The sequence below is a fragment of the Hyperolius riggenbachi genome, chromosome 9 (genome assembly GCF_040937935.1).
Source record: "Hyperolius riggenbachi isolate aHypRig1 chromosome 9, aHypRig1.pri, whole genome shotgun sequence".
Lineage (NCBI taxonomy): Eukaryota > Metazoa > Chordata > Amphibia > Anura > Hyperoliidae > Hyperolius > Hyperolius riggenbachi.
Window position 1 is genome coordinate 9,788,732 of NC_090654.1, and position 23,870 is coordinate 9,812,601.

The following is a 23,870-nucleotide window of genomic DNA, read 5'->3' on the forward strand; positions in this document are numbered from 1 at the left end:
ACCTCTGTTGCAATAACTGAGAGATAATGGACAAGGGTGCCAGTAATAGGGGGATATACGTCATCTGCCAGTAATATATGCTTGTTTAACATGAGCATTATCCACAGATTCCTTCATGAAACAGTCAGGCTCTATCAATACATGACACACGGTCACTCCTCTCCATCCGGTCCTTCAAAAACAAAAGTGGACAAATTTACTGAGACACCCAAATCCTGGCACTGATCAAAGTCCTGACTGTACGCTGATCAATTACAGTCAAACATTAACCAGAGAGGAGGGAGGGATGATACTGGATATAAATGAAGGGTCCTAATATTCAGGAGGACACTCTGCAGCCTTCCATACCACCGCCGGAACTCTAAAACCATCTCCACCATGTCTGTAAGTTCCTTGATGGCCAGTATATCTTCTCTATGTGTTGTATAGCTTCTCTCACATCTGCTAACCAGGGGTAGTGAGCTGGAAAATCCTGGGGTGATGGAAAACCAGCCGGGTCACCTGTGGTCAGAGATGACAAATGGGCTTGTGGGTACAGTGAGAAGAGGAATTTGGAGAAGATATATCATAACTGTAGTCTATCCTTCCTAGGGCTGGTGCACAGCAGAGCGGTTCTGAGCGTTTTTTTTTTAAAAACTTGCGGGGTGAAAACCGCTTGGCTAATAAAAGTGAATGGGCTGGTGCACACCAGAGCGGTTAGTTTTTTTCCCGAAACACAAACTCGGGGGCTGCAACATTTTTGCGGATTTCTGAGGCGTTTCTGCCTCAATGTAAAGTATAGGAAGTGGAAAACCGCTCTGAAAAACGCTAGATCAGAGCGGTTTTCCAGGCGTTTTTGTTACAGAAGCTGTTCAGTAACAGCTTTACTGTAACAAAATATAAAATCTGCTACAGAAAAAGGCTCCAAAAAACGCTAGGCATGTTTAGAAAATCTCTCTACACAGGCCTAGAATCGCTCTGAAATCTGCTTCAAAAAACGCTAGCGTTTGCGCATCTGCTAGTGTTTTTTGGTGTGCACTGGCCCTCATTGATGCGTGTCTTACTATTGGTGATGATAGAGATGGGCTAATAATTCCACTATAGGGTGGATTCCCACTTAGATGCGTTGCGTTGAGTTGCGTCACATCCCATTAAGAAAAGCATGCTGCAACGCAACATGTCTAAGGCCTCTTGCACACTGCAAGCGATTCCGATTCCGCTTTTTAATCAGTTTTTACATCCGATTCAGATTCCGATTTGCAGTGTGCAGGGAGAAAACTGCAAATCGGAATCGGAATCGGATGTAAAAACTGATTAAAAAGCGGAATCTGAATCGGAATCACTTGCAGTGTGCAAGAGGCCTAAGTGTGAATCCAGCCAGAGGGCTGAGACCCACTAGAAATTGCTGCAGTGCTTTAAAATCGCCACAGCGATGTGTGCATCGATTACTAGTGTGCTTGCCATTCCCAGAGCTTAGAAGCGCCATACAGTAAACTGTACAGTGCTGAATATCGTGGGGTTTTTAAAGTAAACTTTATTATACTTACCAGATGTCCCGATGTCTGGCTTCTGTCCGCAGCCCCGCCCCCTACAGGAAGAGGCCATAGGTGTTTCTCTAGGACCAATCAGAGACACGCCTGTGACCTTGTGTGCTAGGGGGCGGGGCTTACGGACAGAAGTCAGAAATACGGACAACCTGTAAGTATAAATAACTTTAATAAATGTTCAACCGCTCACCCCCAAATCGCTGCAAAATCACTTTTCAAAGGAGATCTGAAAGTGGAGCTTAGCTCTTGCACAGGGCAGAAGGAATGCATAGAGAAATGCTCCCTGTATGTATTTAGAGAGTCTAGCCTGTCTAATTCCCCCTCATCTGTGACTAATCGCCAATGTAATTTGATCTCTCAGCTGTGTCAGCTGACTGCCATGGCAGAGAAGCTAATTGGTAAACACAGCATGTTAACACTATGTCTGCTTCCATGAAAGCAGGAAGTAGTCACCCTGCAGATTTATTGCAGCATTTATATCAGCTGTAAGAAAGAAATGTTTTGTCTTTAAAGGTTATTATGCTGTTGCTTATTTTTTAGAGCAGAGAGGAAGTCCTGAGTTCAGGTCCTCTTTCAGTAAGTCGGGCCCATTGCTTGACCATAGTGTGTTCATCAGCTTTGGCCTTGCGACATCCACTCCTCTGTTACAATAACCCCTCGCTTCTGGTGCCAGCCTAGCAGGTGGCTCTGATACTATCACTGCCATTATATCTACAAGTCTGTACAGCCAAACAGCTTATAAGTGCGTATTAATATTTCCATGTGAAGCTGCTACAATGGATGAGAGGTTAATGGCCAGTAAGATGCCCTTTTTATCAAAGGAAAGGGAAGCAAAAGCTCACAGCATGAGAGGTGCACTGTAATTACACCTGTAAAATGTAAAATACAGATAAGATGTACGCTTGTGCCAGAGCAAATGAACTGTAAATGAATGATTTCCTATGTGCCCGTCAGTTAACCCCTTCGAGACCGACTGCCTAACCCACCCCCCCCCCCTTAAAGAAAATCTGCAACAAAAAAACCTCCCCTGGGGGGTACTCACCTGGGGTGGGGTAAGCCTCCGGATCCTATTAAGGCTTTCCCGTCCTCCTGTGTCCCACGGCGGCGGAGATAAAGCTCCCGGAGCAGCGGCGATGTAAATATTTACCTTCCCGGCTCCAGCGCAGGCTCCGTATCCACTCCTTCCCACGGAGATAGGCGGAAATAGCCGATCGCTGTCAGGTCCGCTCTGCAAGTCTCCTGCACCTGCGCAGTAGAGCGACCCAACAGAGATCGGATATTTCCGCCTATCTTCTCTGTGCTGAGAGCCGCAACAGCGCCCCCGCTGGAGCCAGGGAAGGTAAATATTGCAAAGCCTGACATATTGTCGCCTGTGCGTTCTGTGGGCTGCAGCGAGACCGCCGTGGGACACAGGAGGACGGGGGAAGCCTCAATATGGTCCAGAGGCTTCCCCTTACTGAGGTGAGTACCCCCCAGGGGAACTTTATTCGTTACAGATTCTCTTTAAGGACCAGGCGATTTTGCATGGTGGGGGCAGTCGCGTTTAGGGGGGGTCATCCCTTGTAGGGTTTAAGTGGGCATGGTCTCCATATTGTGGCCAGGTGTCCCCCGTATTACAGGTAGCCATTACTCACCTCCCAGGCTCCAGCAATGAGCCGCTGTGGACCCCTCCGCTCTCGATGATAATGTCATCAAGCCGCGACCCGGAACTTACGTCAGAGCGAGAGGGGATGCCGGCCAGAGCGGAGGAGATCGAGGATCACCGGGGGAGCGTCAGGAAGGTGAGTGGATCTTATTCTTCCCCTCAGACCACCGCTGCTCTGTCACTACCATCCGCCGGCGATCATAGTGATCAGGAACCAATGGCGATGGCTCCTGATCACTGAGGGGAGATGTCAGCTGTCATATGACAGCTTAATCTCCAATCTCGGGTGCACACGATCGCGGCAGGACTGTAAACAGCGCAGCAGCGTAAGTCCTACGCCGCATCAGGCTTAGAAAGCCACAAGTGCAGCGCAGGATTTTATATTGGCGGCCCCCAAAAGAGAATCTGAGGCAGCCGGGAACACAGACACAGAAGAGCGATACTTGCTAAGGAAGAGAGAGAAGCCTCCAGGTCCTCCCTGTCAGAGGGCAGGTGCACATGAGCACTTCTGAGTGCTTTTAAAAACACTGGGGCTTTGAAAAGCGCTTGGCTAATGTATATGAATGGGATGGAGCACACCAGAGCGATGAGTCCTGCAGCATTTCCTGCAGCATTTCTAAGGCGATTCAACCTCAATATTAAGTATAGGAAAGTGGAAAATCGCTCTGAGAAGCGCTAGTTCAGAGCGATTCTCCAAGTGTTTTTGTTACAGAAGCTGTTCAGTTACAGCTGTACTATAACAAAATATAACAAACACTACACCAAAACGCTCCAAAAATCGCTAGGCATGATTAGAAAATCGCAAGCCACATGCCTAGGAAAATTTATTTAGCGATTACGCTAGCGCTTTTTGGTGTGCACTGGCTCAGAGCAAGATTATCCACTAGGCAACCTAGGCAGATGCTTGGGGCCTAGTGTGGGGCCTAGGGCACACCTGCCACCTTCTCTGACTTCTCTCCACTTCAGCTTAACAAAAGGACCACAAGGGTCCTGCCCTGCCTGTACATAGAAACGCCCATGCCTGAATAATTAAGATCTAGATCATCCACGAGGCATGCTAGGCAGTTGCCTAGGGCCTGGAGAGAGTCTGGGGCCTGGAGTGTGCTAGCCCCCACCAAATCTTACTAAGAAATCCAGGTGATCATCAGCAGGGGGGCAAAACCTGCTATCTTGCCTAGCGCCCCATTTCATCTTAATCTATTTCTGATTTTTCACATGAATAATGAGGAGAGAAGTTTGTGAAAGACAGAGATAAGATTTGTGAATCAGCCTCATAGTCCAGCGTAGGAGGATAGACAGAGACACAGAACATTTATATTACGCTTTTCTCCTGGCGGACTCAAACACCAGAGCTGCAGCCACTAGGAGGCGCTCTATAGGCAGTAGCAGTGTTAGGCCAGAGCTGCAGCCACTAGGAGGCGCTCTATAGGCAGTAGCAGTGTTAGGCCAGAGCTGCAGCCACTAGGGGGAGCTCTATAGGCAGTAGCAGTGTTAGGCCAGAGCTGCAGCCACTAGGGCGCGCTCTATAGGCAGTAGCAGTGTTAGGCCAGAGCTGCAGCCACTAGGGGGAGCTCTATAGGCAGTAGCAGTGTTAGGCCAGAGCTGCAGCCACTAGGACACGCTCTATAGGCAGTAGCAGTGTTAGTGAGTCTTGCCCAAGGTCTCCTACTGAATAGGTGCTGCTTATTGAACATGAAGAGCTGAGATTCGACCCCTGGCCACATGTACCAGAGGCAGAGCCCTTACCCGGTACACTATCCAGCCACTGCAGAGGTGTGTGTATTTATTGTGTATTTATCGTGGGTCAGTGAAGAGACTCTGCAGCCCAATATAAACCAAGACATAATCAACAGAGGTAAAACTGTTAATAAGGCAAATGAACTCCAGCAAGTGAGCAGGTTAATGACCTACTTTTGGTTTCAGTGACCTTTATGTCAGTGACCTGAGCTATGTCTCTAATCACGATGAATGAAAACATAGTGTTTGCTCTTCTGGTAGCGGGCCAGCCGTCCTCCTCTGGCGTGGCACCCCCAGTGGCCGTGTATACACGTGCACAAGCCTGTGTCCTAAGAGATGGGATGCATGACCACGCCCTGGTCTTATTCTCTCTGGTGGAAATTCCTTTCTGTGAGTGGCCCACTCTGTTAACTTGGCAGCCTATGGGCTGCTAGGACTTGTTGACCCACCTGATTGCTCCCAGTCCCAATAAAGTTTGGCTCCTGTCCTGTGCAATTTGCTCATGCCCTGGGCAACTGCAGGATTTTTCTAGAGCTGCACCCACTCTCTGGAACTCCCTTTCACTGCTCATCAGGCTTGCATCCTCCTTCAACACCTTCTAACTAGGGATGCTCATTCGGATTCCGCGGAAATGCAATTTCCGAAATTCCGATCGGAAATTGCATTTCCGCATCGGAATGCGGAAATCGGTAATGCAAGTGCGTTAGACGGATTTCCGCCGGAAATCGCGGAAATTCTGCCCGACTTTAACATCGTTTTTCTCAGAAACTATAAGGTCTTTTTGAAAACTTTTTTTTGCATCTTGTTCAGAAGATTCTGTTTAATAAACCCTGAAAATTTGGTGTTTCTAGGACATACGGGGGCTTTGCTATTAACCGCTAAACTCGGCGGATTTTTACTGTAATGTAAAATGCAGAAAATCTGCTTCTGCCTATTTTCTGCATTTACATTACAGTAAAAATCCGCTGACTTTAACGGTTAATAGCAAAGCCCCCGTATGTCCTAGAAACACCAAATGTTCAGGGTTTATTAAACAGAACCTTCTGAACAAGATGTAAAAAAAGTTTTCAAAAAGACTTTATAGTTTTTGAGAAAATCGATGTTAAAGTCGGGCGGAGTTTCCGTGATTTCCGGCGGAAATTCCGCATTGGAATGCGGAAATTGGTAGTGGAAAGCGGAATCGGTATTCGGCAATGGCGGAATGCGGAATTACCACGGAATCAGAAATTGGCATTTCCGACCATCCCTGCCCCCCAGCCCCCCCCCCCCCCCATGCTCTGCTGTCCCCCTTATTAAAACCATAGCTACATAGTTATTTTGGTTGAAAAAAGACATACGTCCATCGAGTTCAACCAGTATAAAGTACAACACCAGCCTGCTCCCTCCCATATCCCTGTTGATCCAGAGGAAGGCGAAAAAACCCTTACAAGGCATGGTCCAATTAGCCCCTAAAGGGAAAAATTCCTTCCCGACTCCAGATGGCAATCAGATAAAATCCCTGGATCAACATCATTAGGCATTATGTAGCCATGGATGTCTTTCAACGCAAGGAAAGCATCTAAGCCCCCTTTAAATGCAGGTATAGAGTTTGCCATAACGACTTCCTGAGGCAATGCATTCCACATCTTAATCACTCTAACTGTAAAGAACCCTTTCCTAAATAAATGGCTAAAACGTTTTTCCTCCATGCACAGATCATGTCCTCTAGTCCTTTGAGAAGGCCTAGGGACAAAAAGCTCATCCGCCAAGCTATTATATTGCCCTCTGATGTATTTATACATGTTAATTAGATCCCCTCTAAGGCGTCTTTTCTCTAGACTAAATAAACCCAGTTTATCTAACCTTTCTTGATAAGTGAGACCTTCCATCCCATGTATCAATTTTGTTGCTCGTCTCTGCACCTGCTCTAAAACTGCAATATCTTTTTTGTAATGTGGTGCCCAGAACTGAATTCCATATTCCAGATGTGGCCTTACTAGAGAGTTAAACAGGGGCAATATTATGCTAGCATCTCGAGTTTTTATTTCCCTTTTAATGCATCCCAAAATTTTGTTCGCTTTAGCTGCAGCGGCTTGGCATTGAGTACGATTATTTAACTTGTTGTCAATGAGTACTCCTAAGTCCTTCTCCAAGTTTGATGTTCCCAACTGTATCCCATTTATTTTGTATGGTGCTAGACCATTAGTACGTCCAAAATGCATGACCTTACATTTGTCAACATTGAATTTCATCTGCCATGTATGTGCCCATATAGCCATCCTATCCAGATCCTGTTGCAATATGACACTATCCTGAGAGTTGATGATTCTGCACAATTTTGTATCATCTGCAAAAATAGCAACATTGCTCACTACTGCATCTACTAGGTCATTAATAAATAAATTGAAGAGCACTGGACCCAGAACAGACGCCTGTGGGACCCCACTGCTAACAGTCTCTCATTTTGAGTACGATCCATTGACCACAACTCTTTGTTTTCTGTCCATTAGCCAGTTCCCTATCCATGAACACAGACTCTTCCCAGTCCTTGCATCCTCAACTTTTGCACCAGACTTCTGTGGGGAACAGTGTCGAAGGCCTTTGCAAAGTCCAAGTATATCACATCTACAGCATTCCCAATATCCATATTAGCATTCACTACCTCATAAAAGCTGAGCATGTTAGTCAAACAGGACCTGTCTTTAGTAAACCCATGTTGATGCTGAGAAATAAGATTATTTTCTACTATGAAGTCATGTATAGTATCTTTTAGTAACCCCTCAAATAGTTTGCATACAACTGATGTTAAACTTACAGGTTTATAATTTCCTGGATCAGATTTTTTGCCCTTCTTAAATAATGGGAAAACGTGGGCTGTACGCCAATCCACTGGGACTCTGCCAGTTGCAAGAGAGTCACAAAAGATAAGATAAAGGGGTTTAGCTATAACTGAACTTAATTCCCTTAGGACCCGAGGATGCATGCCATCCGGGCCAGGTGCCTTGTCTATTTTTAATTTATTTAGTCTTGCCTTCACTTCTTCCTGCGTTAAGTATTTAATATTACAGTGAGAAGATTGAGACTCTTCCGCCTCTGTAGTTTGCAACAGTGCTGTTTCCTTTGTGAAGACAGAAGCAAAGAAAGCATTTAATAACTCTGCCTTACCTTGGTCATCCACCATTGAGTTCCCACCCTCATCCTTTAGGAGTCCTATACAGTCACACAGATGGTCGCTAGCTGGCTGTTCGCATTGATGCTGCGGCTCCCCGCCGCCTGTATATCACGGCTCCCCGCCTTGTCCATAGTCCATACCTGACTTGAGTCCTGGGATGGGCTGTCTGAGGGCAGAGGAGGCGTGGCCTGTGAGATAGAAAGGCTGCCAGGCTTAATACAGTCAAAAGGAGGCGGAGCTATGCAAATCATTTGGTCTGTCCCATGATGAGGCATTGTGCTGGCCAACTTTGAGTACGAGGAGCCTTATTTTCTAATGATTGTAAGATTAACGATACATATTTAGGTGCAGAACTTTGCTAATGAATCTATGTAGCCAGACTATTGTAAAATTATAGTCTTTGTGTGGAGTATGTTGTTGTCACCATAAGTTGAATGATAAATGCGATTTTGACTTTAAAAGAAAATTGAGCCACTTGGTTTATATAGATGTGGATGTGTGAGGGGTCTCAGCTGTTCCTGATGACAGGTGTATTATCTCTGATGTATACCATCTCATCCTACAAAAGTCCCACCTGGCTTGTAATAATTGTTAATCTTCAGTATTGAGGGCAGAGGTATGTACACGCAGGTTGTCGGGGACCACATCCACCATTTTTTTTATACTGTCAAAGAATAGACTTAGTAGAGTATACCAGCGTAGTGTTTATAGACATACTGTAAGGGCCCGTTTCCACTTGTGCAATGTTAGTTTGTTAGCGAAAATGCAGAAACGCACTAGTCGAAACGGCCCTTACATTGATTTTATACGAAAACGTACGCGAATTGCATGGAAAATTCGCATTGCGAAAACGCATGCGAATTTCCTATGAATTACATTGCATGCACAAGGCGGTGTGCGAATTCTGATGGCTCTGCTGTGCAGATTTTTCCTGTTCCTCTGTTGTCCTGACAAGTGGAAACAGGCTAATTAACTTGTATTGGTTATGCGAATCTGTGTGCAGGAAACGCATGCAAATTCGCGATAATGGAAATGGGCCCTAAAGAGAGCCAAAGGTGGGTTTCTGCAATTCATATAGGACAAAGAGGCACATTTTGTATACTATCACCAGCCTCTGTGTCCTTATAGTGTGCCAGTTCTAACAAGCTCCCTAAACACATCTCTTCAAGATGGCCTGACCCTCCACACCTATGCCCTAACTATCTCTGCTGGGCACCTATTCTGCAGTCCCTTGTGTGCACCCCCACCCATGAAATTGTAAGCCTCTAGCAGGGTCCACCCCCCAGTGTATCCTACTTGAATATGCACCCTCATCATTGCGTATCATTTTTCAAATCACATGATCTTGTTTTCTTGTATGATCCAGTGAGCTGCTTGGTTACTGTGTTGTACTGGTCCGAGCCCCTATCCCATACAGCCATACCAATCCCTGCCATGTACTGATGAGGACCAAAAGTCCGAAACAGGCTGTCTACATGTGGGGTTGGTGTGGTTGTGTAAAATGTAAAGCTATAGGCTTGCTATACACCAGCGGTTCTGGATGCTTGCTTGGCTTACCAAGGGCGAAAAGAGATAATTTGCATATTCAGTAGTAGTGCATTGTGGGTAACCACAAATGTTCACTTATAACTGAATTATTGCACATTTTCTTCTGTTTTAAGAAGGCAAATCACACCAAGCATTGCTTTTTAGTAGGAGTGCTTTTCGGTCTTTTTTACCCCCTTATACATTCCTAGTGGTTAGGGTCACCCTGAGCTGCTTGGCTACTCCAGTGTTGTCTGTCACCTCTTTCTAGCGTGATTTTATGCTGCCTGTTTTTTATGACCTCGTTTGACCTTTCACATTTGTATTGCCATTTGCATTGACTTCTGCTTGTCCTGACAATCAGCTTGTATTATCCCTGGTTTATCCGTCTGGCTGACTGGTCTCCTGTGTATGACTCTGGCTCATTGTCGAGAGTCCAGAACCGGCGCTGTACAGCAATAAAGAAATCTGGTTCTTTTTGAACTTCCTATAAGAATGCTTATTATTATTACAGGTTCCACTATGGCTATATCATCAGTTAGAAGTCCTGCTTTGTGTGTTGTTTCTAGGGATGGTCAGAAATGCCCGTCTCCAATTCCGCATAAATTCTGATTTCCACCAATACCAATTTCTTTTTTTTCAATTTTTCGATTTTGCAATTTCCCGTTTTTCTGATTGCCGATTTTCGAAGAGTATTTTATTAGTCATTCTTTTGCATCAGAGAATGAAAAAAAATGAAAAAAAATCAGCAAAATGGAAAAAACAAAAGTTTTTTGATTGGTCTAAAATGGCCGCAGTGTTGAAAAATTCAGCATTCTCTGATTTGTCCAATGCTTCCGCGTTCTGTTATTGGGCTAAAATTACCAAGTTGCATTAAATCGGATTTCCGCAGAACTCTGATTCATGAATGTGGACATCTCAGTTTTGCAGAATCCTTAGTTTCTCCATCAGTATAAAGACCTTTTATCTGTTTTGTAGTTCCAATAGCTTCAGCAAAGGGACCCAATGACACAGTCATGATAATTAGCAGCGCAGTTTCTAGGCTAAATTTCACCAGGGCGAGGGTGTAAAAATCCCCCCCCCCCATGGAGCCAGGCATAGGTGCCCACAGTACAGGTTAGCTATGTAGGTGCCTCCAGTATAGGGTAGCCTGTATAGTTGCCCCCAGTGTAGGTTAGATACGTAGGTGCCTGCTTTATAGGTTATCTACGTAGGTGCCTCCAGTATAGGGTAGCCCGTATAGTTGCCACCAGTGTGGGTTAGATTAGGGATGAGCGTAATGACCTAATTACGAATTTCCGAAATTTCGCGAAATTACTACAATTACGATTTTAGCAGTAATCGAAATTTCGTAATTTTCGCAAATTACGCAAATTTTCGTAATTACGATTACGAAATTTAGTATTTTAAAGTTTGCAAAGGTTTCTATCCCTCTAGATGCCTTCGTAATCGAAATTTCACTCCCGTAATGACGAATTTCGTGTCTCCAACCGAAATTTTACTGTTTCAGGTTTGTAAGGGTTTCTATCCCTCTAGATGCCTAAAATGAATAGCCCAGCCAGCCTCCTCCTCCTCCTCCTCCTCCTCCTCCTCCTCCTCCTCCTCCTCCTCCTCCTCCTCCTCCTCCTCCTCTAGATGCCTAAAATGAATAGCCCAGCCAGCCTCCTCCTCCTCCTCCTCCTCCTCCTCCTCCTCCTCCTCCTCCTCCTCCTCCTCCTCCTCCTCCTCCTCCTCCTCCTCCCTCTCTCTCTCTCTCTCTCTCTCTCTCCAGAGATCTGTAGTACTTCAAAACCATACTCACATTCATGACATGTCCAGGGATCAAACCCAGGCCAACCACATGGAAGACAGCTATGCTCACCACCATACCACCAAACACACACTAAATAGACTGCTAACCTAAATCTTACTTGTAGACAGTCATATGAGACACATGCTGGGTGCAGGGCTTTGTGATTGGACCATGCGATAGAGTGAGGTGCAAAAATGAAATCATGCCTAGCAGAGGATGGTTTCACAGTGCTAAATGCTAGGCTGGCTGTGGTGCAATTGGTTAGTGTGTCTGGCTGGTAACAGCAAGGTTACAGGTTCAATTCCATCCAGGCATGTCTTTTCCTTTTGCGTTCAACAGTTGTCCAAACAGAGTCAACAGAGCCCCAGATAGCCATGTAGAGTTAGGTCACAGCTAGCCTGGCTGTGGTGCAATTGGTTAGTGCGTCTGGCTAGTAACAGCAAGGTTACAGGTTCGATTCCATCCAGGCATGTCTTTTCCTTTTGCGTTCAACAGTTGTCCAAACAGAGTCAACAGAGCCCCAGATAGCCATGTAGAGTTAGGTCACTGCTAGCCTGGCTGTGGTGCAATTGGTTAGTGCGTCTGGCTGGTAACAGCAAGGTTACAAGTTCGATTCCATCCAGGCATGTCTTTTCCTTTTGCGTTCAACAGTTGTCCAAACAGAGCCAACAGAGCCCCAGATAGCCATGTAGAGTTAGGTCACAGCTAGCCTGGCTGTGGTGCAATTGGTTAGTGCGTCTGGCTGGTAACAGCAAGGTTACAGGTTCGATTCCATCCAGGCATGTCTTTTCCTTTTGCGTTCAACAGTTGTCCAAACAGAGCCAACAGAGCCCCAGATAGCCATGTAGAGTTAGGTCACAGCTAGCCTGGCTGTGGTGCAATTGGTTAGTGTGTCTGGCTGGTAACAGCAAGGTTTGATTCCATCCAGGCATGTCTTTTCCTTTTGCGTGCGCGCGCTGCGCCATTGAACCCCATGGGGTATTTTGCGTGCGTAAAACTTTACGCATGCAAAACTTTGTGCTCGGTGTTTGGACAACTGTTGAACTCAAAAGGAAAAGACATGCCTGGATGGAATCGAACCTGTAACCTTGCTGTTACCAGCCAGACACACTAACCAATTGCACCACAGCCAGGCTAGCTGTGACCTAACTCTACATGGCTATCTGGGGCTATGTTGGCTCTGTTTGGACAACTGTTGAACGCAAAAGGAAAAGACATGCCTGGATGGAATCGAACCTGTAACCTTGCTGTTACCAGCCAGACGCACTAACCAATTGCACCACAGCCAGCCTAGCATTTAGCATTGTGAAACCATCCTCTGCTAGGCATGATTTCATTTTTGCACCTCACTCTATCGCATGGTCCATGGTCCAATCACAAAGCCCTGCACCCAGCATGTGTCTCATATGACTGTCTACAAGTAAGATTTAGGTTAGCAGTCTATTTAGTGTGTGTTTGGTGGTATGGTGGTGAGCATAGCTGTCTTCCATGTGGTTGGCCTGGGTTTGATCCCTGGACATGTCATGAATGTGAGTATGGTTTTGAAGTACTACAGATCTCTGGAGAGAGAGAGAGAGAGAGAGAGAGAGAGAGAGAGAGAGAGAGAGAGGAGGAGGAGGAGGAGGAGGAGGAGGAGGAGGAGGAGGAGGAGGAGGAGGAGGAGGAGGAGGAGGAGGAGGAGGAGGAGGAGGAGGAGGAGGAGGAGGAGGAGCTACTATTCATTTTAGGCATCTAGAGGGATAGAAACCCTTACAAACCTGAAACAGTAAAATTTCGGTTGGAGACACGAAATTCGTCATTACGGGAGTGAAATTTCGATTACGAAATTGTAAATTACGATTTGAAAATTAATTACGATATTACGAATTTGGGTCGTAATGTTAAATTTCGCATTCGTAATAAAAGCAGTTCGAAATTTCGAAAATTTCGGCTCATCTCTAGGTTAGATAGGTAGGTGCCCCCAGTATAGTTTAGATAGGTAGGTGCCCGCAGTATAGGTTAGATAGGTAGGCTCCCGCAGTATAGGTTCGATAGGTAGGTTCCCCCAGTATGGGTTAGATAGGTAGGTTCCCCCAGTATAGGTTAGATAGGTAGGTTCCCCCAGTATAGTTTAGATAGGTAGGTTCCCGCAGTATAGGTTAGATAGGTAGGTTCCCCCAGTATAGGTTAGATTAGATAGGTAGGTTCCCCCAGTATAGATTAGATAGGTAGGTGCCCCCAGTATAGGTTAGATAGGTAGGTTCCCCCAGTATGGGTTAGATAGGTAGGTTCCCCCAGTATAGGTTAGATAGGTAGGTTCCCCCAGTATGGGTTAGATAGGTAGGTTCCCCCAGTATAGGTTAGATAGGTAGGTTCCCCCAGTATGGGTTAGATAGGTAGGTTCCCCCAGTATAAGTTAGATAGGTAGGTTCTCCCAGTATGGGTTAGATAGGTAGGTTCCTGCAGTTTAAGTTATATAGGTAGGTTCCCGCAGTATAGGATAGTTAGGGACAGGAGACTTGTCATTCTAGTGTGAGCTCTTTGCAGTTGAGTCCTGCAGGTATGACATTACCTGAGGTCACAAGTGTACAGCTACCATAATCTACCGTAGCTAAAGCCAACATTTTAAGTGCTGTTTCTATATATTTCCAGTGAATTCTGTCAAATACTTTCTCTGCATTGAACTAGAGAAGCAGAGGAGTTGTTGGGAGAGGACTGTGTGTGTGTCAGAGGAGGTCTATCAATCTCCTTGTGCTGTCTGGGTTTTATGAAGCCTGCCTTATTAAGGTAAATTAGAGATGGCTGCATCTGCATAATTCTAGAGTTTATGAGATCCACATATCTTTTACTGTTTGAGGTTTATACCCAGATTAGCCCTATACCTTGTTGGGTTTTTGCATTTTTTTTCCTCTATGGTAGTGATGTTGATGTTGGCTTGCAGGACTTCTTTAGAGAATTTATCATACTGGCCTTCTAAGGTTATTTGTCATACATAAGGAGAGCAGAGTTGTGCTTAGGTTTTGAAATATTCATTAATGAAGCTGTAAGGGCTTCTGGCTTGTAAAACATTTTCCAAGATATGTAAAATAAGGTGTCCATATACCGGTACATACGTCCTGGGGCATCAGAACCATTTATCTCCTGGGTGGTCTAACCCCAGAAGGAGTTTGGATCAGGAAAAAGGAGGCAATAGCAAGGAAAGGTTCACTTGTGCAGAAGGAGTTCAATTCGTATGAGCAGTAACCATAACAACAAGCTTTGTAAGGACTAAAAAATAGCTTTCGGGTCCAGGCCAGAAGTGCTTAGTACTAGTAGGGCTGAGCAAGTCTACATAAAGAAGATTGAAGGGTATTCACAGCTATAATCAGTAGACAATGTATGCTGACACTTTCCAGCTTTTCCAGTTGTGAAGAAACTTGTACCCTTTTTTTTTTTCTTGTATAATCAGGTGCAGAGAGGTTCATGAGGTTGACCTTGAAGTAGACATGTTTTTTGTCAACCTCAATCACTATACAATCATTCAAGGTGAATTCGGTACAGAACAAGGATGCTTCATGTTCTTCCTCCTGTTGCATTAATTAAACACTTCATTATAATCAATGTTTGACTTTTTGTCTTGGTGACTCTGGGTGGCCTTTAGGTAGTCCATCCACTCTACACTGCTGGGTTTTCAGTTTGAATGACCAGAAAGGCTATCAGCTCCCCTGGTTAATAACAGCTAAAGATGGCCAGACACATATTCTGACCCCCTCCGCAGTCAGGGTCTGACAGAGCTGGTGGGACATTTAAGGTCCACCTCTTTTACAATGGATTAATAGGTGGGACTTTCACAATGTTCTGACTATGCTTGTCACTTTTCACCTTGGCCAACTATGGACAACCTCAACGTACAGTCAGATGGACTGCGCACCACACAATGGTTATACAATCGTCCACCAGTGCTGTCAGACCCTGATTGAGGAGGGTCAGTAGATGCGGTGAGAACCTCACATGTGGTTGGGGTGGTGAGTAGGTACTTACGTATGTGATGTATCTGGTGTGTGCTCAACATACTGAACAGTTTGAAGCAGATTTGGGACTACACTGCATGCCTGGCAGCACAGATGTTCTACGCAAATTCTTTATTTTATTGAAAAGTAACGGTCTCTGGGGAAATATTTAAAGTTAGGGACAAGCGAGGGTGAATGGTAGATATTTTATACCCATCCCAACGTCCCCAGAAGGAAGACTACCAGCTGCTGCAGTAAGTTCAATATCCAGGCTTTAATGGTAGAATGCTAAATTTTATTTTTAAAGAAAAATGAGAATTACAGCTGCTCATTTCTGCCGATGTCCTCTTGTGGTCTGCAGAACATTTCTTCCCCAGTACTGGGAACCGTGCGACTTACTGCACAATATGCTGACTGTGCTGAAATACAGGAAATAACCAAGCTTTTCCTTTTTTTTGTTTGTAAAGGAGAAATTTGAAATACTGAACTTGGAACTGAAAGTGGGAGAGACTCTGAAGCTGAAGGGGAAATTGCCGAGCGATGCCAAGAGGTGAGTATGCCACAGACTGAGAGGAGCATAAATGAACTGTAAACTCCCCCCCCCCCCCCCCCCCTCCCCAAATGTCCACAAACTGCTAACTCACTGCACCCCCACCCCATCCCATGTCCCTCATTCCCCTTGCTTTGGCAATGCCTGTATTGAAGCTTGGTCATGCCAATAAAGCTATTTTTGATTTGATTTGATTTGAGTATGACATATTCCGTGGAATGTAGTCAAAGCGTTTAGCAAAGAAAACTAAACCTGTAGCCTTCCAACGTGAAAAAGGTTAGCTCCTTCATGTATCCATCCCCGCACAAGCAGCTGTATTCGCACAGGCGCAGTGTGGCTGCGCTCTTTCATGAAGGGTAGCTTGGCCACGAGAACATATCCAACAAGCTCTGGTTGGATATGTTTAGATCAGGGGTCTCAAACTCACGGCCCGCGGGCCATTTGCTGCCCTCAATACAATATTTTGTGGCCCTCGCCGGCAAAAGCTTCCTTATAGTTCTCTTCAATGCTCCCAAGTAATCTGCTGCATCCCCGCCGCTAAACGAGGGCTGCAGAGCCCCCAAATCGCCCAGGGGGCAATCCGCAGGCATTTCCTGGAAGGGGCAGAGCTTTCAGCTTCAGCTCTGCCCCTCCTGACGTAAATCGCCACCTCTCCCCGCCCCTCTCTGTGAAGGAAGGGTGAAAGGGGCGGGCAGAGGTGGCGATGCGCCACGATTGACGTCAGGAGGGGCAGAGCTGAAGCTGAAAGCTCTGCCCCTTCCAGGAAATGCCGGTGGATTGCCCCCCGGGCGATTTGGGGGCTCTGCAGCCCTCGTTTTGCGGCGGGGACACGGCGGGAGCTGCTGATTGTGAAATCCCTTATGCGGCCCAGCCTCATCCTGACTTTGCCTCCAGGTAAATTGAGTTTGAGACCCCTGGTTTAGATATTCCGTGCGTGGCAAAGGTGGGATTGAGGAGGAGATGGGGGACTAATACTGGGTAGGGCCCCCCTTTATTAGGAACACTATACTAGTACTGGGTAGAGCCTCCCTTTATTAGAAACCCTATACTGGGGAGGGCCAGGGCTGTTTTTAGGGGTGGGCAAGGTGGCCCATACAGAGTGTACTCTCTGTGGTTCCACTTCTAGCACTGCCTGTCACCATGTAAAGGGTAGCTCCTCTGGCCATCTATACTGGGAGTCACATCGCTTCCTAATACAGGGACCCTCTCCAGCTACATAATATTGGAGACCCCTCTGGTTACCGATACTGGGGGCTGCTTTGGCTACCTATACTGAGGGTCCCTCTGCCCAACACCTACTGTGGTGGGGGGAGGGTACATCTGATGGCCTAATACTGGGGGTTACCAAATACTGGGGCGTCCCTCTACCTACCAATTATTGGGGGGCTACTTCTAGCTACCTATACTAGAGTGCTATCTCCAGCTACCTATCCTGGGGGGAAGGGGGGATTTTATACACTCTCCCTGAGAACTATTTAGCCTGCAAACTGGCCTGGGTGGGGCTTCCCTTAATTTGGAAGTACGTACTCATACAAGGCGGGGCTTCCCATTTTTAGGAACACTATACATACTAATACTGGGTGTCTATAACCAAAGTCGATCGGGACAGGAAGTAAATATGGCTGCAAGCAAATCATAGCCACGAGCTGCCTATCAGTTCACTAATACATTGTCACAGCTGAGGATGAATTGGTGAGCAGCACTGTGTGGCTTTGATTTGTCCCTCGTCATTTTCATTTCCTTTGGAGCAGAGCTGTGGACACTCTGCAAATTCTCTGCTCATCTCTATAGCATAGGGGCAACCTGGACAATTGCCCCAGGGTCCACGACTTGTGCCAGGTTTACCCCCAACTATGTAGTGGTCCCCAGGGCCCCTGCACAGTTTTTAGCAGCTTAGCGACGCACCTGTCTGGACCGGCGCGCTCCTGCATTACTCATGCATTATTCCGTGCGTTTCTATCTTCATCCCTACTGGCCACACCTTCTCAGTGACCTGTTATTACGTATTAACATGCACCAGGTCATGGAGGAGAGGCGCCCCTGTGAGGATTAAGAAGGGACTGCATGGCCGGAGAAAGTGAGTCCCTATGCTGCTAAAAAGGGACCAGGGCTGGTGTAAGCCATGCGGGGGGCCTGGGGCAAAAGAAACTTTGGGGACCCCCCAAGGAAAGTCAGCCTCCGGGGCGCTGTGCCACCAGACCTCCCAGGTGGTCTCCCGCTGACTGCACCCCCGGGTCTCCGCATGTTTCGTAGCTGAGTTAGTAACTCACCTATCCCGGTGGCTGCTCCATCCCGATCTCCATTTTCAGCCACGCTGCCTGTGTCTTCTCAATCCGGCGTATGCGTTGTGTCAATAACTTGTGCCGGACCTGCAGAAGACACGGGCAGCATGGCTGAAGATGGAGGTCGGAAAGGAACAGCTGCCGGGATAGGTGAGTTACTATAAGGTAGCTTAGCTACAGAACATGCAGGGGCTGGGCAAGCAGTCAGTGGGAGACCACCTGGGGGGTCTGGTAGCGTGGTGGCCCCTGTAGTGGTCAGGGCCCTCGGGCAATTGCCTTCTTTGCCTCAATGGCAGCGCCGACCCTGCCGGGGCACCTCTGTGTAATTGAAGGGAGAGCTGGGGGGAGCGCGGTAGCCGACTCGGGGGGCCATGGGGAAACCGGCCTTGTCTACAGCCCACATTCTCTGCAAACTGTATTTTCTGAAACGTTTTCTCTTAACTCTATTCACAGTTTCTCCTTTAATTTGGGAAGCGGCCCCAGCGATATCGGTCTGCACTTTAACCCTCGCTTGTCTGAAAACGTCATCGTATGCAACTCCAAAAGCAGCAACAGCTGGGAGTCGGAGGAGAGGAGCAGCCTCATGTGCTTTACCCCGGGAGCCGACGCCAAGGCGAGTATTAGTGTCCATCGTAACTGGTAATTTCCTGTTCATGAATATGTCTGTAATTCTCTCAGTTACGATTCTGATGCTGTGCGCGATTTTATGGGTAATCGTTGATTTTGTGTAATTTTTGCAAGTGATGCAAATATAAACGCAAATGTGAGAAAACACATTTTTGCACGTGAGAAAAGAAAACACATTTTCCCATCATTAAATTGAAGTCTATGAGTTGGAGAAAGTTATAATTTCGCAAAATTGTGTCATTGTATAATTATAGATCATAATTATGATTATATGCAAAGTAAAATTCAGAATACCTTGAAATTTTGCATTACGACTTCTCATCTTAATTCCAAATTTTGATGCAAAATGACTACTATGCGAAATTCAAGCTCATTGCTTCCCTTTAAAGAGAACCCGAGGCGGGGTTCTTCCATCGCAATCCCCATACAGAGGCTGGGTCTGTCTATAGAGCCCAGCCTCTGTTGCTATTTAGTTTCCTTCAAAGACCCCCCTGCGCGCTGTCAAACCCCATTAATCACAGCCGCACTATGCGGCTGTGTTTACCTCACGAATGTCAGTCTCCGCTCTCCCCCGCCTCCTGAATCGCTCCAGTCCCCGCCCGCGTCCCTTCCCTCCAATCAGCGGCGAGGAAAGGGACGTGGGATGGAAGGTCTCGCTCACCAACAAAGGTTAGATAAACTGGGTTTATTTAGTCTAGAGAAAAGACGCCTTAGAGGAGATCTAATTAACATGTATAAATACATCAGAGGGCAATATAATACCATGGCGGATGAGCTTTTTGACCCTAGGCCTTCTCAAAGGACTAGAGGACATGATCTGCGCATGGAGGAAAAACGTTTTAGCCATTTATTTAGGAAAGGGTTCTTTACAGTAAGGGTGATTAAGATGTGGAATGCATTGCCACAGGAAGTCGTTATGGCAAACTCTATACCTGCATTTAAAGGGGGCTTAGATGCTTTCCTTGCGTTGAAAGACATTCATGGCTACAATTACGCGGTTATGCCTAATGTTGATCCAGGGATTTTATCTGATTGCCATCTGGAGTCGGGAAGGAATTTTTCCCTTTTGGGGCTAATTGGACCATGCCTTGTAAGGGTTTTTTGCCTTCCTCTGGATCAACAGGGATATGTGATGGAGCAGGCTGGTGTTGTACTTTGTACTGGTTGAACTCGATGGACGTATGTCTTTTTTTCAACCAAAATAACTATGTAACTATGTGGGCAGGGACCGGAGCAATTCAGGAGGCGGGGGAGAGCGGAGACTGACAGTAGTGAGATAAACACAGCTTCATAGCGCGGCTGTGTTTTATGGGGTCTGACAGCGCGCAGGGGGGTCTTTGGAGGAAACTATATAGCAACAGAGGCTGGGCTCTATACGCAGACCCAGCCTCTGTATGGAGATTGCGATGTAAGAACCCCGCCTCGGGTTCTCTTTAAGGGCTCTGCCTCTGACACAGGAGACCTGGGTCCGAATCTCAGCTCTTCCTGTTCAGTAAGCTGCACCTATTCAGTAGGAGACCTTGGGCAAGACACCTTAACACTGCTACTGCTGCAACTATATCTGGCTACCTATACTGTCTGCACCTATATCTGGCTACCTATACTGTCTGCACCTATATCTGGCTACCTATACTGTCTGCACCTATATCTGGCTACCTATACTGGCGCACCTATTCCAGGACAGGAAAAGTGGGATACCAATGCATATCTTCAACACCTTCAAGAAAGCCCTCAAAACTCACCTTTTCACTCTGGCCTACCACCCCTCACAATTGCTCTAAACCCACAGCTGAATTCTTGTCCCCTACCTCTCGTGTCCTTACCTCTCCCTCTAGATTGTAAGCCTTTGGGCAGGGTCCTCCTCCTTTTGTGTCCTACCTGATCATGCACCTCCATTACTGTGAACCCATGCCATGCATTTGAGGGAACCTAACTTGCCTAATCTCCATGCTCCCCTCCAGTGACTAAGCATTACCTTGTACTCATACTGTGCTGTGTGATCTCCATGCTCCCATCCAGTGACTAAGCATTACCTTGTACTCATACTGTGCTGTGTGATCTCCATGCTCCATCCAGTGACTAAGCATTACCTTGTACTCATACTGTGCTGTGTGATCTCCATGCTCCATCCAGTGACTAAGCATTACCCTGTACTCATACTGTGCTGTGTGATCTCCATGCTCCCATCCAGTGACTAAGCATTACCTTGTACTCATACTGTGCTGTGTGATCTCCATGCTCCCATCCAGTGACTAAGCATTACCTTGTACTCATACTGTGCTGTGTGATCTCCATGCTGCATCCAGTGACTAAGCATTACCTTGTACTCATACTGTGCTGTGTGATCTCCATGCTCCCATCCAGTGACTAAGCATTACCCTGTACTCATACTGTGCTGTGTGATCTCCATGCTCCCATCCAGTGACTAAGCATTACCTTGTACTCATACTGTGCTGTGTGATCTCCATGCTCCCCTCCAGTGACTAAGCATTACCTGGTACTCATACTGTGCTGTGTGATCTCCATGCCCCATCCAGTGACTAAGCATTACCTTGTACTCATACTGTGCTGTGTGATCTCCATGCTCCCATCCAGTGACTAAGCATTATCTTGTACTCATACTGTGCTGTGTGATCTCCATGCTCCCCTCCAGTGACTAAGCATTACCTTGTACTCATATTGTGCTGTGTGATCTCCATGCTCCATCCAGTGACTAAGCATTACCTTGTACTCATACTGTGCTGTGTGATCTCCATGCCCCATCCAGTGACTAAGCATTACCTTGTACTCATACTGTGCTGTGTGATCTCCATGCTCCATCCAGTGACTAAGCATTACCTTGTACTCATACTGTGCTGTGTGATCTCCATGCTCCCCTCCAGTGACTAAGCATTACCTTGTACTCATACTGTGCTGTGTGATCTCCATGCTCCATCCAGTGACTAAGCATTACCTTGTACTCATACTGTGCTGTGTGATCTCCATGCTCCATCCAGTGACTAAGCATTACCTTGTACTCATACTGTGCTGTGTGATCTCCATGCTCCATCCAGTGACTAAGCATTACCTTGTACTCATACTGTGCTGTGTGATCTCCATGCTCCATCCAGTGACTAAGCATTACCTTGTACTCATACTGTGCTGTGTGATCTCCATGCTCCATCCAGTGACTAAGCATTACCTTGTACTCATACTGTGCTGTGTGATCTCCATGCTCCATCCAGTGACTAAGCATTACCTTGTACTCATACTATGCTGTGTGATCTGGTCTTTCTTGTATTCCTGTATTGTTGTATTGCTGTATGTCACCCCTAAATATTGTCTGTAACCTAAACTAACGTCCAGCGCTGCGTAATATGTTGGCTCTTTATAAATACAATACATAATAAAAATAATAATAATATCTGGATTCAGCAGAATCAGGGCTCTTACAAACAGTAACATTTTGTCAGTAAATGTAATTCTTCTTTGAAAAGAAAAAAAAAAAAAAAACAGAAAAATATTTTATTTGTTATTTCACTTTTTTTAAACATATTTAATTCAAAAAATGTGTTATATCTCCAGAATAAGTACAAAATTTAGTTTCAGTGTTCAATTCATTACGGGGAAAAAAAGACAATATATAATATGTCCTTTTTCATGTAGGTTTTATTGTCAAAATCCTAAGTAAACCTAATAAGTGCAAAATGTCTACAAACTGCTTGGCAGTAGATGTTCGTGTTTAGGACAAATCGTCTGGCAGGGAAAGGGTTAAGCATGCATTGATCTCTTGTCTTGCTGCCTCCGCAGGTTTCAATCAAGTTTGGCGATGGCAATTTTGAGGTGAAATTACCGGACGGCCATGAAATCTCTTTTCCGAATCGCCACGGCTATGACAAAATCACATATCTCTCCGTCAAAGGGGATTTCAAAGTCACATCTTTTAAATATGAATAAAGAGCCAGTTGTTTAGAATGTTATTAAAGTTTATTGTGATGCAGAAGAAAGACTGGATTTTATTTTTTCATAATGACATGAATTGCTTGAGCTATCCAGCAATCTATTCACACTGAAAATTGTGCAAAAGGTGGATCAGCGCATCATTCTATTCACACTGTTATTTCTGGAAAGTTTTTAAAAATGTACCTTACAGCGACGATCAGCTGCATATATCAAACCTAAAGAAGGTAGCGAGAGAAAGTATCCTGCACTAAAGAGTACATAAAGAGAGTACATAATGATACAGACAATGGAATACTGTATACAAAATACAGAATTGGTAATTATAGTGACAAAAGTAACATGATGAGTAAAATGTATAATGAATTCCAAGACTCAAAAGGGTGAGAGAGCAATGACCTTACGAGCTTAAAGTCTAAAGGAATGGGGGGGGCACAATAAACATACCAAAAGGCATTGTGGTTTTAGGATATCTAGTAGTAGTGCAAATTAGCCTTAGGTAAAACAGGCCCAGATTTACATCACAGGAGCCTATAGGCACAGATGTCCTGGCAACCTAGACTTCTGCCTCCATGAACCTACAAACACCTGCTGAACTGCACCACAAGTGTGCTGGCTGGCCCAGCTGTCACTTCTCCCCAGAGCAGGGACAAGGTCCTCCAGCACCCAAGGCTGAGACACCAAAGTGCGCCCCTCCGTCCCTCCCACCCCAGCTGGCACACACTGATTGCTATTAGACTAAGAGGCGCCACAGGGCCCACAACCTCCCCAACACCTTAATATCTAGTTATCTGGCTTGCAGTCACTGATATGTATCCCCTTCTCTTATTTCTTTCTGCTTCAAACACAATTAGGAATGACAGCTGAATGAATTGTGCGCCCCCTCCTACACTGCGCCCTGAGGCTGGAGCCTCTCCAGCCTATGCCTCGGCCCGGCCCTGCTTCTCCCTTACTTCCCTTGCTTGTCATAGGTTGCTACAGGTGCCCCTAAGTATTAGGTAGCCAGAGGTACCCTCACTATTAAATAGCCAGAGGTGCCTCTGACTGAAGGGGGATCTGGTCAGTGGAATGCCAATAGCCAGGTGAGTAACCTCTCATTTACTCTTCGTTCGGGACTCTGCATAAGAAA

General features: G+C 46.0%; 2 protein-coding genes across 2 annotated transcripts in view; one reads left to right on the forward strand and one right to left on the reverse strand.

Annotated features, from left to right (window-relative positions):
- The window catches only part of CHL1 (cell adhesion molecule L1 like), a 444,338-nt gene that overhangs the window by 189,423 nt on the left and 231,045 nt on the right, over window positions 1-23,870 (reverse strand).
- Window positions 287-22,788, forward strand: LGALS2 (galectin 2). Its single transcript, XM_068255016.1, has 4 exons — window positions 287-384; window positions 15,811-15,893; window positions 18,629-18,788; window positions 22,592-22,788. Exons 1-4 carry the CDS (start codon window positions 379-381, stop codon window positions 22,736-22,738), a joined length of 396 nt encoding a protein of 131 aa, XP_068111117.1. The 5' UTR covers window positions 287-378; the 3' UTR covers window positions 22,739-22,788.

Bases quoted from the DNA above. Each gene is read 5' to 3' on its own strand.
- LGALS2 (XM_068255016.1), top strand. The intron at 15,894-18,628 runs GTGAGTATGCCA...CTCTATTCACAG, and splicing joins TTGCCGAGCGATGCCAAGAG to TTTCTCCTTTAATTTGGGAA. The intron at 18,789-22,591 runs GCGAGTATTAGT...CTGCCTCCGCAG, and splicing joins CCCCGGGAGCCGACGCCAAG to GTTTCAATCAAGTTTGGCGA.